At 42.4% G+C, this 12,313-nt stretch overlaps 1 protein-coding gene across 5 annotated transcripts; it reads left to right on the forward strand.

Annotated features, from left to right (window-relative positions):
• The first annotated feature begins 215 nt into the window (after nt 1–215).
• On the forward strand, nt 216–11,940 carry LRIF1 (ligand dependent nuclear receptor interacting factor 1). Of its 5 annotated transcripts, none has more exons than XM_040616497.1 (5): nt 253–378; nt 1,070–1,382; nt 5,820–7,332; nt 8,889–9,167; nt 10,404–11,940. In XM_040616497.1, exons 3-5 carry the CDS (start codon nt 5,833–5,835, stop codon nt 10,878–10,880), a joined length of 2,256 nt encoding a protein of 751 aa, XP_040472431.1. In that variant the 5' UTR covers nt 253–378; nt 1,070–1,382; nt 5,820–5,832; the 3' UTR covers nt 10,881–11,940. The 5 variants fall into 5 exon arrangements, with proteins under 5 accessions (XP_040472430.1, XP_040472431.1, XP_040472435.1 ...); XM_040616501.1 differs by having other exon boundaries at nt 364–445; XM_040616500.1 differs by lacking the exon at nt 253–378 and adding an exon at nt 419–528.
• Nucleotides 11,941–12,313: the final 373 nt, after the last annotated feature.

Consider the following 12,313-nt stretch of genomic DNA (forward strand, 5'->3'; position numbering starts at 1 on the left):
CACCGCCTCCAACTACTTCCGGCATCAGCCGGAAGCGCCGCCGAAAGTCGTCACGCCATTTGCAGCCGCCCGGCGGCGCCGCGCTCCCCTTCCGCTCTCTCCCGGAAGTGGCCTGGAGGAAGCGGCCGCCGATTGGCGCGGGCGGCAGGGCGGCGCGCGGGAGCGGCGGGGGCGGGGGGGCGGGGCGGGCGGAAGTGACGCGCTGCCCGCGCCCCAGCCCGCCCTCTTCCGCCGCGGCCGTTGTCCGCAGCCGGTGCCGCACTCGTACCCCCCGCGGCGGGGGCAGCCAGGCCCGGCCCGCTGCCGCGGCGCCATGTACCGCCGCCCGCCGGGGGCCCCGCGGAGCCCAGAGGAGCGGCCGGGCAGCGCCACGCAGTTGTGAGTACCGGGCCCTGGGCGGCGCGGGGCGGCCCCGCCGCTCGCCCCCTCCCGGCGGCGGGCAGAGGTAGGCGGGCAGCGCCGCGCGGACGGGCCGCCGCGGTACCGCCTTTCCCTCGGGCGGCGCCCGACACGGCCGAGACCCGCCAGGTACGGCCCTACCGCCTCCTCCCGCCCCGGCGGGGCCCGGTGGGCTGCGGGGTGGCAGCGGGGAGGGGCCCGGCGGGGCGGCGGCGGGGGGCGGGGCGGCCTCCCCGTTCGCGGGTGGAGCCCCCGGCCTCGTGCCCGGCACGTGGCGCTGGCCCGGCTCGATGCTGCCGGGCCCTACGGGGCCTGTGGCTCATGCGGAGGGTGAGTGCGGGGGTTTCACCGCCTCCGGCAGCGCATTGGTTTGACGCCAACGTGCGAGTTCAACCGTGGTGTAAACCACGGCCGAAGCCTGACACCGGCCCGAGGACACCAGCTCCAGCCGTGCCAAGGGAGGCGCCACGGCTACCCGCTGCTCCGCGTGCGCGTTCCCGCTGGCGGCAGAAGGGCTTGGCCGGGCCGGCAGCCGGAGCCGTGGTTCGGTCTGCAGAGCTCTGGGCTTGTCGCGGCTGCGGGTGCAGAGCTGGGGGTTGGCTGCGCGGGCTGGCTGTGGCCGCGGGCTGGAGTTTTTGCGCTGCTGACGTTCTCCGCGATTCTGCCAAAGGTTTTACAGCCGGAGGAGGCCCTGGTCGCTGGTTGGTAGAGCTGTGGTTTGTGACAAAGAACAGGGACCGTTTCCTGGCAGTTAGCGCGTCCTAGAATAACTGTCCATACTCCGAGGAATGAATGTTCCACAACGGGTGAAGCTGTTCCCGTACAAAATTGTTGTCGGGCAGAAAATGTTTCTTCTGCCGTTGTTGAAAGCTTCTGGATTACAGTAAAACCTGAAGCCATTACGAATGGCTTGGACCTGAATTCTGGACATAATTCTGCAGCTTCATTTGCAAACTCAACGTAGATTTCCAGATTTCCTTCAGGTAATAATAACAAAAAATACCTTGTTACCATACTCGGCTAATACGTGGATGGGATACGGCTATATAAAGAAATATGGATTACAGTCAACTAATTTTTGCTCTATTCCTAGTTGTGTGCTTCCAGTTTATAGTAAAAGTTAACTTATTAAAGTTAACTTATTAACTCATTAAAATAAATTAAGTTGGTTCTCTGAACTTTGTGGTTCCTTGTAGTCCCCGTTTGATTTATTCTTATTCATAGAAGATGAAAGTTGTCTCTAAAGTAGTAGCTGGGAGTAAAAGCAGACTTAAAAAGTAGCTTGCTTGCGCTGAAAGGGAAATGTTTCTTCTGACAATTTTGAAGTATAATCGCAGGTTGAGCAAGTCTTTCTGCCTTTTTTCTTCTCCACCGATTTACTTTTTAGATGGCGCAATCGTGATTTCTGTTGCAGTGATGGGTTGGGATGCCCTTGTGGTTGCAATGGATTTGGCAAATGGTTTTATTTACTGAAAATATTCCGAAGATATTTCTGTTAATGCAAAAATTATGGACAGAAGATTAATTTTTAAATACTCGATATTTCGTTATTTGAGCCTGCTGCTTAGTAAAAGTAATGAACAGTATGGAATGAGAATTTTAAATGATGAAGTCATGTAAGTGAAGAAGACAGGAATTCTGTTTCAACTGAGTGAAATGTAGGCTATTCTTGTACTTTTCTCGCTTAGTATAAATAAGTGGTCCTGTTTCTTCCTGTTATTTCTGCTTTCACAGCTTCCTTAACGCTGTTTCCGTTGTTGACTAGGAAGCTTTCAGTATGGCCATACAGACTATTTACCTAAAGAAATAATGACCCTTTTTGGTCAAGAAAAGTGTTATCTAGTTGATAGTTCCCTCTGTGAATGTGGCAGAACTATGTATTTATTTTTTTTTAAAGAAAGCCGACTACCTGAATTTGATTGTTTCTATGGTGACGTTAGATAAGGTTTCTACCAGTCCACCACTTCTTTTTTCCTTTATTTTTTTTCTTCTATGAACTTAATTCCCTCAAGCTTTGTTTATGGATTTGCCTTGCTAAAGTGTCCTAATGCTTGGAGATACTTCTGTTGTTCATATATGAGATTTAAGGAGGTTTGTATTTGTGGAGTAGGGAAGTGAAGGAGTATGGAGAGAAGAAAGAAAACTACTTCGGTAATTGTGGGAAAAGTCCCCATGTATAACTTGGCATGAGTTATGGAATGCCTATTATTACTTTTTTTAGGAAAAGAAATTAACCTGTTCTTAAATTAAATTAATCTGACAGTCTTAAAGGGCGATGCTGATGGAAAGATATTTTCACTCTGCTTAAGGAATCCTTAAAACATATGCTTCAAAGAAACAGTGGCCTGCAGAGGGAATTAATTACTTTCTAGACCCCCTCTTCATCACTCAGGAGCCTATGTGAAAACTAAAAATGCTTTATTTTATTTTGGTAATATGAAACGTTAGCCCTGGTTATTTCTTTGTGTCACCTGGAAGAGTCTTTAGTGATGTGAGTTATGTAGGGTGAAGCTTTTTCAACTTATATCTGAAATAGCAAAAGTGTCTAAAAACTTTGGCAATGACATCTTCCCTTCTTCCTCCTTAGATGTTTGAGTAAATACGTGTGAATACAACTTCTTAGTATCTCATCTGAACGTTTCCTTTCCTTCTTTTGTGTCTATCATTTAGATTTTTGTAATTCCACAATCTTGTGAGTACCAGCTATTAGTTTCAAGTAAAAGAATACTATTTTCCAGAAAAATGTTATTTTGGGGGCTCTTGCTGTTCTTGCATAGAGTGTGACAAGCTACGGTTGTCTTCTGTGATCATGAAAAGCAGAATGATTGGGAGTTCAGGCAAACTGGATTTTTTAAAGAAGGTTTATTCCCCAGCCTACTTAAAAGATCCTATTTGTAGCACAAGGTCAAAACCAGCATTTTTTTGAGTCCATTGAAAGGGAGGTGAACAGTGACTCAAGGTAGAAATGAGAAGAGCGAGGTGAGGACAGGAAACTGGCATTGCAGCTGAAGAAGATATTAGTGGAAATGCATCCTCTGTCTCACCTCTCTTTCTCTGCTTTTCTTGCTTCTTCTCTCTCTGATCTGCTCCCCCTCCTCTTGCCCAACAGTTAGAGGTTTGCCCTTGCTTTGGCAGGTGGAGGAGCGTGTCTCTTTGGAGGTTTCTTCTGCCCTTTGATGCTTATTTGCAGTGCCAATTAGTTTGAGTGGATGTAAGTGCCTGTTGGCTCTGAAGAAGCTGTAGTGTGGAGCTTGCTGAAAATTTCCTTCTGAATTTGCCTTCAGAATATTAATCTGTAAATACAGAAGAAAAACTGAGTTTGTAGATCATGTTGTTATTAAAGAAGCATTGAGAGATTCAGAGCATATGATAGATATAGACGTGAAAAGCTGTCCAGGAGTTCAGTGTTGGTCCTCCTAATTCTGCATTGTCGGTAGTGCTAGGCGGTTTAAAGTGGCTCCAAAAGTGAGTCTTTTTCTTCTTTAATTAAGTCTAAACATATCAATATTTCTAGTTGCTCTTCGTTTAAGCAAAAGTATTTCTTTAAGATCTTTACCCTTAAGTGTTAGTCCTTCTCAGCTATCATTTCTGATTCCAAAATATCCAACTTCATTTTACTACTAACACCTCTGATGGCAGCTTCCACTAGGAACCATGTGGTATGTTGCCTGTGTTTTCATTTTTGGTACGTTATTTTAAAAACAAAAGTCTTGTGGAATTTCCTGCCCACTGCCGCCACAACTGATAAATCACGTAAACATCTGCGTTTTCACGCAGCTTGCATAGAAATGAGGCATTGTGCAAAAATATTGGACGCGGGAGTTAATTCTAAGGTTACAGTGAGGAAAGCTCTGGATGTCTAAAGCATTTATGTTTTAGACAGACAATAGCATGGTTATTTTTGTTGACCATCAAGATGGTAGCAGGAACTGTGCAACTCTGGGAGTGAAGAGCATCCTTGTGACTTCTCACTTGATGGGAAAAGGCAATGTCTTGACTGACTGCTTGAGCAGATACAACGGTGGAACGCATGATTGATATCTCCTAATCACTTTATTCTGAGCTGAGCTGGAAGCCCAAACTGGAACGCTTCGCTGCCAGAAAAAATGCCAGTGTTTCAAAACTACTTGACAGTGAACAGAACACAGTACTGATGTCATCTGGACTGGGAAATAATCTCATGTCCGTGTTCTTGATGCTTTTAATTGATGTAGGAAGTGAATGGGACAGAGCTAGAATGCTCTTGGTGACTGAAAGTGGAGTTGGCAGCTTCTTTAATCATTATGGATCTGATGTCAAGACTGTGAAACCTGCTTCCAGTTCATTTGGTCTCTTCTTTACTAGTGAGGGAAGCTCTTTTGATCATGTCTGTCTCAATGTGCCCTGTTGCTTCTGCAGTGCTTTGGGCATTAGGTTGTTCCGAGAGTCCAGGAGTTCTTTGGGCAAGATGCCTACATTTGGGCAAACTCACCTGAAGAGGGAAAGATTCTCTGTCTTGCAAGGGACTTGAAAAATCTTGGCATTTGAAGCAGTCACAGCTTTTGGGTTGACGAGGTCCTAGTTCTCTGCTGTTTTGAGGTCCTACCTTCGCCTGCAAAAATCTGTATTTACTCTTCACATTTCACTGGTGCTGTTTCCATGTGTTCCTCCTCATTTTTGAAGGCTTTTCCTTCCTGGACTTAGACTTCTGTTCTCATAAATGTATGTACCTTGATAGCATTTTTTTTTTTAATCTCTTTGAAGATTAAGACTATACATCTTTTGTAGTCTATATCTGCCTAAAGAATGAGTGAGCAGGTGAGATGTAGGTATATGAGCTGGTCACCCTACATCCTATTCCACAAAGTAAATGTATTCTGCATCTTAATTTCTGTTTTGTATATATGTGTCTGAAGTAATTTCTGCTTCCATCTTGCCGTGCAACTACTCTGCCTGTATTTTCTTGAAGCCTTCCTGGAATTCGCATTTCATAGCACTAAGTAGGGACATTAATAGTAACAGGGAGATGGGAAAGCAAAAAATATGGCTTCTCTATGAAATCTGGAGGTAATGTTTTCCTTTTTCAAAAAGACTCTGTAAGCAGAAGAGGAGAATAATGTAAAGGTGTTCTCTTGGGTCTTTTAGCTTATTTTTATCTGAAAAGGATGCCATTTCTTGCTACCCTGTGATGTAAAAGTTGGATGTTATTTTCAGCTAGTCTGTGGTATTCTGAAATGCTAACCCAAAATGTGTACTTAGCAGATGCCAGCGAGGTTCCCTGAAGGTCAGATTGGCATTTTTCAGTAGGTAACCTGCCTCTAAGGTATAGCAGTGCTGGGTATACGATTCACTGATGCACATTAATTAAAATATCTATGGTGTGTTCACTTATGCTATCTTTCGTTTTTCTTTTTCATTTCTGTTTTCTTTGTTTTGTTAAGCATTGCAGGCTGTATGTACCGAGTAGTTCAGACGACGGGACCAGATGGAAAAAACCTTCTGAAATTACTTCCAATTTCTAAATCTTCTGGGAGCTTTGTGCCAGTAGTTCAGTCTTCAGCCATGCCAAATAATTCTAAAGCGAGTATTTCTAGTCCGGTCCATCTTACTTTTAAGACACAGCTTGCCAATACTACTGCACCTTCATCTGTTAAGATACCTGTTTTTCAGTCTCCTAATTCTGGAAACATTTTTCTTACAAGAAAATCAGACAAAACCAAAAGCGTTAGGGCAGGTTCTGAAAAAGAAAGCTCAGTTCCAAAATCAGCTGCTAACATCCAGAGCAGCTGTGTTTCAGCTGATAGACTGTCTTTGCAGAACATTGCTGTAACAAGTTCATCTAACCAGAGTAACACTGCATACATGTTGGTAAACACAAAAACTCTTCCGGTTTCTATGAAATCTCCAATACTGCCCTCTGGCCACCACCTCCAGATACCAGCTGATGCAGAAGTGAAATATGTCCCAGCTTCTTTTTTGCCACCTGCAATACAGCAAAAAATACTTGCAGCTGCAGCAACGAATGTGTCTGGAGGAGCTGACAGTAAAAAAATGCCGACTGTTATTTACGTGTCACCAGTGAACACAGTGAAAACAGTGTTTCCCAAGTGTTTGCAAGCCATTTGCTCAAAACCTGCCACAGAAGTTTCAAAAACGTTAATAATGACTGCTACACAAACGGGAAATAGCTGTTCTCCTGAGACAGTAACATCTGATGGTCAGCAGTGCCAGCAAACTCCAATGAAATGGATTGTGCAAGAAACTCCACAGTCATCAACGCCTTGCCTTATTCCTGTAAAGTCATCGAATAATATGGCTTCTAAGATCTTGAAAACTTTGTCAGACATGAAGAATGTAGAAGTTAACTCTGCAAATATTTTACCGCTCTCTTCTAGTGGTCCTGGTGGAAGCCAAACCAAAATCACACCTTTTAAAGATAATGCTCTGGTCATGTACAATGGGAAGGTGTATTTGTTGACCAAAAGAGCCTCTGATGATCTGTCAGCCCAAGCTGACAAGCAAGCATGTTCCTCTTCTGATGATTCACTTAAGGAGACATCCAAGCTAATTGATTCTACTGCAGTTAATAAAATAACCAATAAAGTAGTGAAGCTGGTTTTGTCAAAAAGCAAAGGAATGGTGCTGCCTCAGAAAGATCCAAAAACATGTGCAAACTCAAAAAATTCTTCACCATCTGGCTTAAGAAATGATTTAAATTCTGCACCTGCAGCTCTGGTGGCACCAAGTACTAATGAGCAGAATTCCACTGTTAACCAGAGAAAGAGTTTGCCCTTCAGCAAGAGCATTTCAAGTGGAGTGACCCCTATTACAGCAGTAGGGACACAAGAAAATGTATGCCAAAATGGCAAAGAAAAGAGTCACTCCCCCAAAGCAGCAAGTGCTGTTTTACCTCAGTCTAAGCAAGACTGTGCTTTCAGTGAAGACTGGCAAAAGGTAACTGTCTCCAAACGTGCCCATCTTAGTCTTTGCTAAGTTGTTACGTGGTCCTGGTTCTATTTGAATAAAATGGCTATTAATAAATTCACAGATTTTTGTAACCAGGTATCCTGTCATTAGAATTGCTCATCTAAAGTGTGGTTCTAGTCAGTAAATGATTTTTTTACTGTAATCTTTTACGGTAAGATTGCATCATGCAAGTGAGAAAATGCATAAAGAAAAGAAAGGGGCAGGGAAAATATGACTTTTTTGTCTCCTCACAAGGTAAATAGTTGGTAATAACTGAAACTGTAGGAAGGTTATTCATTGTTTGAGCTCTGGGAGCTGCTTGCTTTCTGAGGTTGATGCCAGATTCTCACAGCACAGCCGCTGACTGTGTTGTAGGTGTGATGTAAGTAGAGAAGTTGACAAGAGGAAAACCAGGTGGAAGAGCAGTGTTTGTCATCCAGAGGCGAACTCTGGTCTTACACTGAGTGAGCTCTAGGCTCCGTTAGCTCAGACAGCCAAAGGCAGGAGCTGTGCTTCCTTCCTTTCATGTCATGAAGGGGAGGGATCCACCTCCTTTGTCTCATGGTTTCGTGTCAGGCAGGCAGAAGAAACTCTTGAGATCTTTCATGGCTCTCCCCCTTCAAGCTGGACCTATGTATTCTTGAGATCATAACATCAAAAATATGTAGAAAGTCCTTGGCCTTAAATTCCACAAACTGTGCCCATGAAGGATTGTAGATCAAGTTTTCAGTTGTTCAACAGGCCAGAATGAATTTGCTTCCAGATAGAAAAGTATGCTTGCTTGTGTTGACCAGGCAGAAGATGGATGTCAGCTAAACATATTTGTGCAAATTTTAGATATTTAATCATTGCAGTAGACTGTAGGTTCTCTTTTTTTGATAGCTTCTCACATGTAAAATGGTTAAAATAGGCTTTTTTTTTTCCTCAGTGCTGTGTGATGCCGAGTGCTAGCATTCTCATTTGCTTTAAACTCTGTGAAAAATAGCATATCCAAAGGTTGCTGCTTTCACTTTGTAAATTTGCAAGCCCATGGATTGCCCGACAGGCTGGTGTGAGATGGAACTCGAAAGGCAGGAACAGCTCAAGTCATGGTGAGGTTAGGTACAAGAGGCGCTTGGTAGCGCTGGGTTGGTATTGTCAGTGACAGTGCATATATGAGATGCATTCAGCAGCCTGAAAGTGGCACTGCAAAGATGCCGTCTGATCTTCCATCACTTTCCATCACCTTCCTTTCGTTTTTTGAAGTTTTAGAATAGGTGATTCCTTTCTTGCTTCTTTTACTTCTGTGGTTTACTAGTTGGACTGTGCATTTTCTGGATGTTCCACAAGGTACTCAGGGTTTTAACTAACTAACGAGAGTGTTAGACCTATGATACTATGTATATAATTTCTCAAAATTGGCTTACCTGTGTTAAATGTAACTCTTGGAGAATGGCAGACAAAAACAAAGTTTCACCAACCTTTCTAGTAACTAGTTTTAAGTTTATAGACATGGGGAGAGAGAGTGTGTGATTGATGGTGCTTTCACTGTTTCTGTATTTCAGGTCCAGTGTGAAAAGATGGATTCACTGAGAAAGGTTATTCAAATCAAATACCAAGAGAAGCCACATTGGAAACAGTACTTGGAATTAAGGAAAAAATTTGGTCTGTCTAAGGAGGAGAGAGTATACCTTAGGAGAATACCATTAAGGACCTCCTGTGAGACACCAGAAGAAAGAGTTTGTTCCAGTAACAGCTTGAAAAGGGAAAACGATTCTTGCAGTTCATCATCATTAGATGTGGAAGTAATAAGTGAACATCAGGAATGTGTTAAAGAGGAAAAGGTATCTTGGAAATTTTTCAGTGCTAACATGTATAATGCAACGTATTCAGAAAGCAGCATATATATGGTTAGTACAGAGCTGCGTGTTTATTTGGACCCTCCTACCTCAGGATTCATCAGGGCAATTCAGTAATTGTAGTGGTTCCTGTGAGAATTGCTCCTAGCACTTCTTCGTGTACTGCAGCAGAGTTGTGTGATTTCAGTACAGCTTGAGTACCACGTAGGAATTTTTATTCTTTTTTTCTGGGTTCCACTGAGGGAAATTGGAGGAACAAATGCTTTGAAGAAGACCCTCTGTAGTGGTGGCTTGAATAGTCAAAGAGGAAGTCTTTATTGGAACAGAAACCATACCTCTGCATCCTGATTTATATTTAGCCTTCTGCAAACAGTTAGGTTTATCCAGTAGTGCAGTGGATATAAGCAGAATAATAGAAGAATAATCTCTTGTGTGGCTTTAGCCTTGAGTTTGAAAAATCAGTCAAGTGCCATTATGTCAAGGCACTTCAGTCACTCCCATGACTGAGTGTGGCTGACTTCCGAAGAACGGTATCCACTTAGTCATGTGTGATTTTATTAAAAGAATTTTACCTGTGTACCTGTCTAATTTTTAGGGTTACAAAAGTCTTTATATTAAAATGATTGTATCCATCCAGAGTAGTTCTGTTCAGCCATAGTGTTCTAAATTTCCATTTGTATGAATCTACCCAGTCAAAGGTTTTCTCAAGTTTTAATAGTTCTGTGTTAAGAGCCCTGGTTTGAGCAGATCTACGGGCTGCTCTTAATGAGCTACATTAACATTTAGATAACAAAACAGCTGTGAGGGTTGCAGTCTCGTTTACTGCTAATGTTTAAGCTTTTTGGAAATGTAAGCATGAAAAATCCTTCTACATTTTTAATTTTCCCGTCAAGTTAGATAGAATTTTTTGTCTTACGCTACAGTTAAAGAACTGAAGCAGCAGCGGGAGATGATAGATATGCACAGGAAAGGCAGAAGTGTGCTGTTGACTAAGGAAGGAATTCAGTGTTCTGGAATTTTTAACTGGGAATCTTTGCTAGAAAAATACAGAACACAGAAGTATGTTTGCTCAATTTGCTAAAAGAAGCATCTTCCATATAGTAATTCTAAGAGGCTTGCAACAAATAACTTGTAATTGGTGCTTAGTGAACTGTGATGTTGTAATGTAGAATGATGATCGGTTTAACAGAAGTGTATTTTGTATGTTTCTTGACTGTACAGGTGATTGTGGATCTGGAAGAGGAGTTGACTAAGAAACGAAAAATAAAACCTTCACCACTGTCAGACAGCAGAAAGAGAAGGAAGACTTCAGTCAAATCAACCGCAAGTCCAAGTTCAGAAAATATCAGCTCAGGTGCTGGTGTACTCAACAAAAGTGTTTCACCTCCACCAGTCTCATCACAGCACAGTGTTTCCACAGACTTTGTCACATCATCCCCAGGGAAGGACTCTGAGCCAGACCCATACGGTCAATATAGTGATCTTACAGACTTAAATATTCCAGTTTTAGTGTCTGGTGAGGATTATGCTTCAGTTCCTGAAGGTTCTTTTAGAAATGATGCTTTCCCTTTGACTCCACCAGATTTGGATGAAACAATAAGGGATGAAAAAATAAAACGACTTAAACAGCTTCTAAGAGAACGAGAAGCAGCACTTGAAGAAGTACGTAAAAAAAATGCAGCAGAGCTGAAATACTGAAGCTGGTGATCTGGACCATACTCATCTTCATTTCGGTGACTTCAGGAAGAAATTCCTTGTTTAAACGAACCTGATTTTTTCTGGTGGATGGAAGATCTTAATGAAATTTATAGTGTGTATGTATTTAGAAACGTACAAGTATCTTGTTACGTACTAGAAATGAAAGACTTGGACCATCACATTCTGCTTCTGGGACATTACATGTATGAAAGAATGCGGAAGATAGGAATTTTTGTTAATGTATTCTCTATATTTTGAATTGAGGAGTTTCTGTATTAGCCCTAGCAAATAAACTTTCCCACTTTGGAATTCCATGGCCTGTCTCTTAGAAACTGAATGTACAATGCAAACCTCAACTGTAGATTTTTTTTTGGTTAGTTTTCCTAATGTGTGTGGCAACTTTTACGAGCTCCTGAGAACTATCAATTGTTATTAAAGGCCAATGATTAGTGTTTAATACATGCTGTTTAAGTGATCTGGGAATTAGACTTTAGGCGGTAAGACGCAGATATTTATACAAAACTTCTTACAGATGTGAAGATGGAAGCAGTAGAAACCCCTGCTGACAGTTATTTAGATACATGTTGTTTACTGTTACAAGCCTTTGTAAGGCCTTTGCCAGCTGTGCACTGCTGAAGTTTGGTTGTTGGGATTATTTGTGTGTGTGGGATGTGTGTATATTTTTTAAACAGAATTATGTTGAATAATAACTTATTGATGCAAAAAAGGCATCTTTCTTTATTCAGGAGAGGTATCTTCAATAACTCTTGATGAGCATCTTTTCCATTTATTTGTTCAGTTGCCATTTGAACATGTCTCTTGCTGCCTTCATTTGGTGCTACCTTAGTTTTGCATTGTGGGAGAGAGTATTTGCTCAAAATGTCTTTGCCATTATGATTTCTATAGATCTTTGTACTGTATTTCCCCAGCATATTCTGCCCTGTGTTTGTACAATGCCTTTCACGATCCTCTGTTGTCCATGTCACTGAATCCTGGAAAGACCTTTCAGCAGCTCTTCAGTCTTTATTGTTACAGCCATCAATAACTTTTGCCGACAGAATTTGTCATTGTGTTTGTTCTTGTCTGTTTATGGTTACATTCAACATCACCCATCCCTGTAGAACTCCATGGGTGATTTCTGTTGACAGGAGACTCTTTGCTACTATTCTTATTTTCTGTATTTTAATGAAATTTACATCTGCAAGGTTTATCTCTATTATTACATGGATGCCTAGTGTATCTATGGGGTTTTGGGGAAGGATGTTTCTTTGGAGGTGTCTTCGGAGAGCCCCATAGACTGTATCAGCCCCGTGTTCCTTATTAATATGTGTCCTGACAGTGTGAAAAACTCAGGTGGATTAGAGAGCCTGGACAGCCTTTTACGAGAGAAGAAAAAGATGGTCTGTGCTATGAAGAGCTTGAGATAGACCAGG

This window comes from Falco naumanni, chromosome 17 (assembly GCF_017639655.2).
Source record: "Falco naumanni isolate bFalNau1 chromosome 17, bFalNau1.pat, whole genome shotgun sequence".
Taxonomy (NCBI): domain Eukaryota; kingdom Metazoa; phylum Chordata; class Aves; order Falconiformes; family Falconidae; genus Falco; species Falco naumanni.

Coding starts and splice junctions, on each gene's coding strand:
- LRIF1 (XM_040616496.1), top strand. CDS start 314: ATGTACCGCCGCCCGCCGGGGGCCCCGCGGAGCCCAGAGGAGCGGCCG. Junction 7,333..8,888: donor TCAGTGAAGACTGGCAAAAG/GTAACTGTCTCC, acceptor TCTGTATTTCAG/GTCCAGTGTGAAAAGATGGA. Junction 9,168..10,403: donor AATGTGTTAAAGAGGAAAAG/GTATCTTGGAAA, acceptor TTGACTGTACAG/GTGATTGTGGATCTGGAAGA.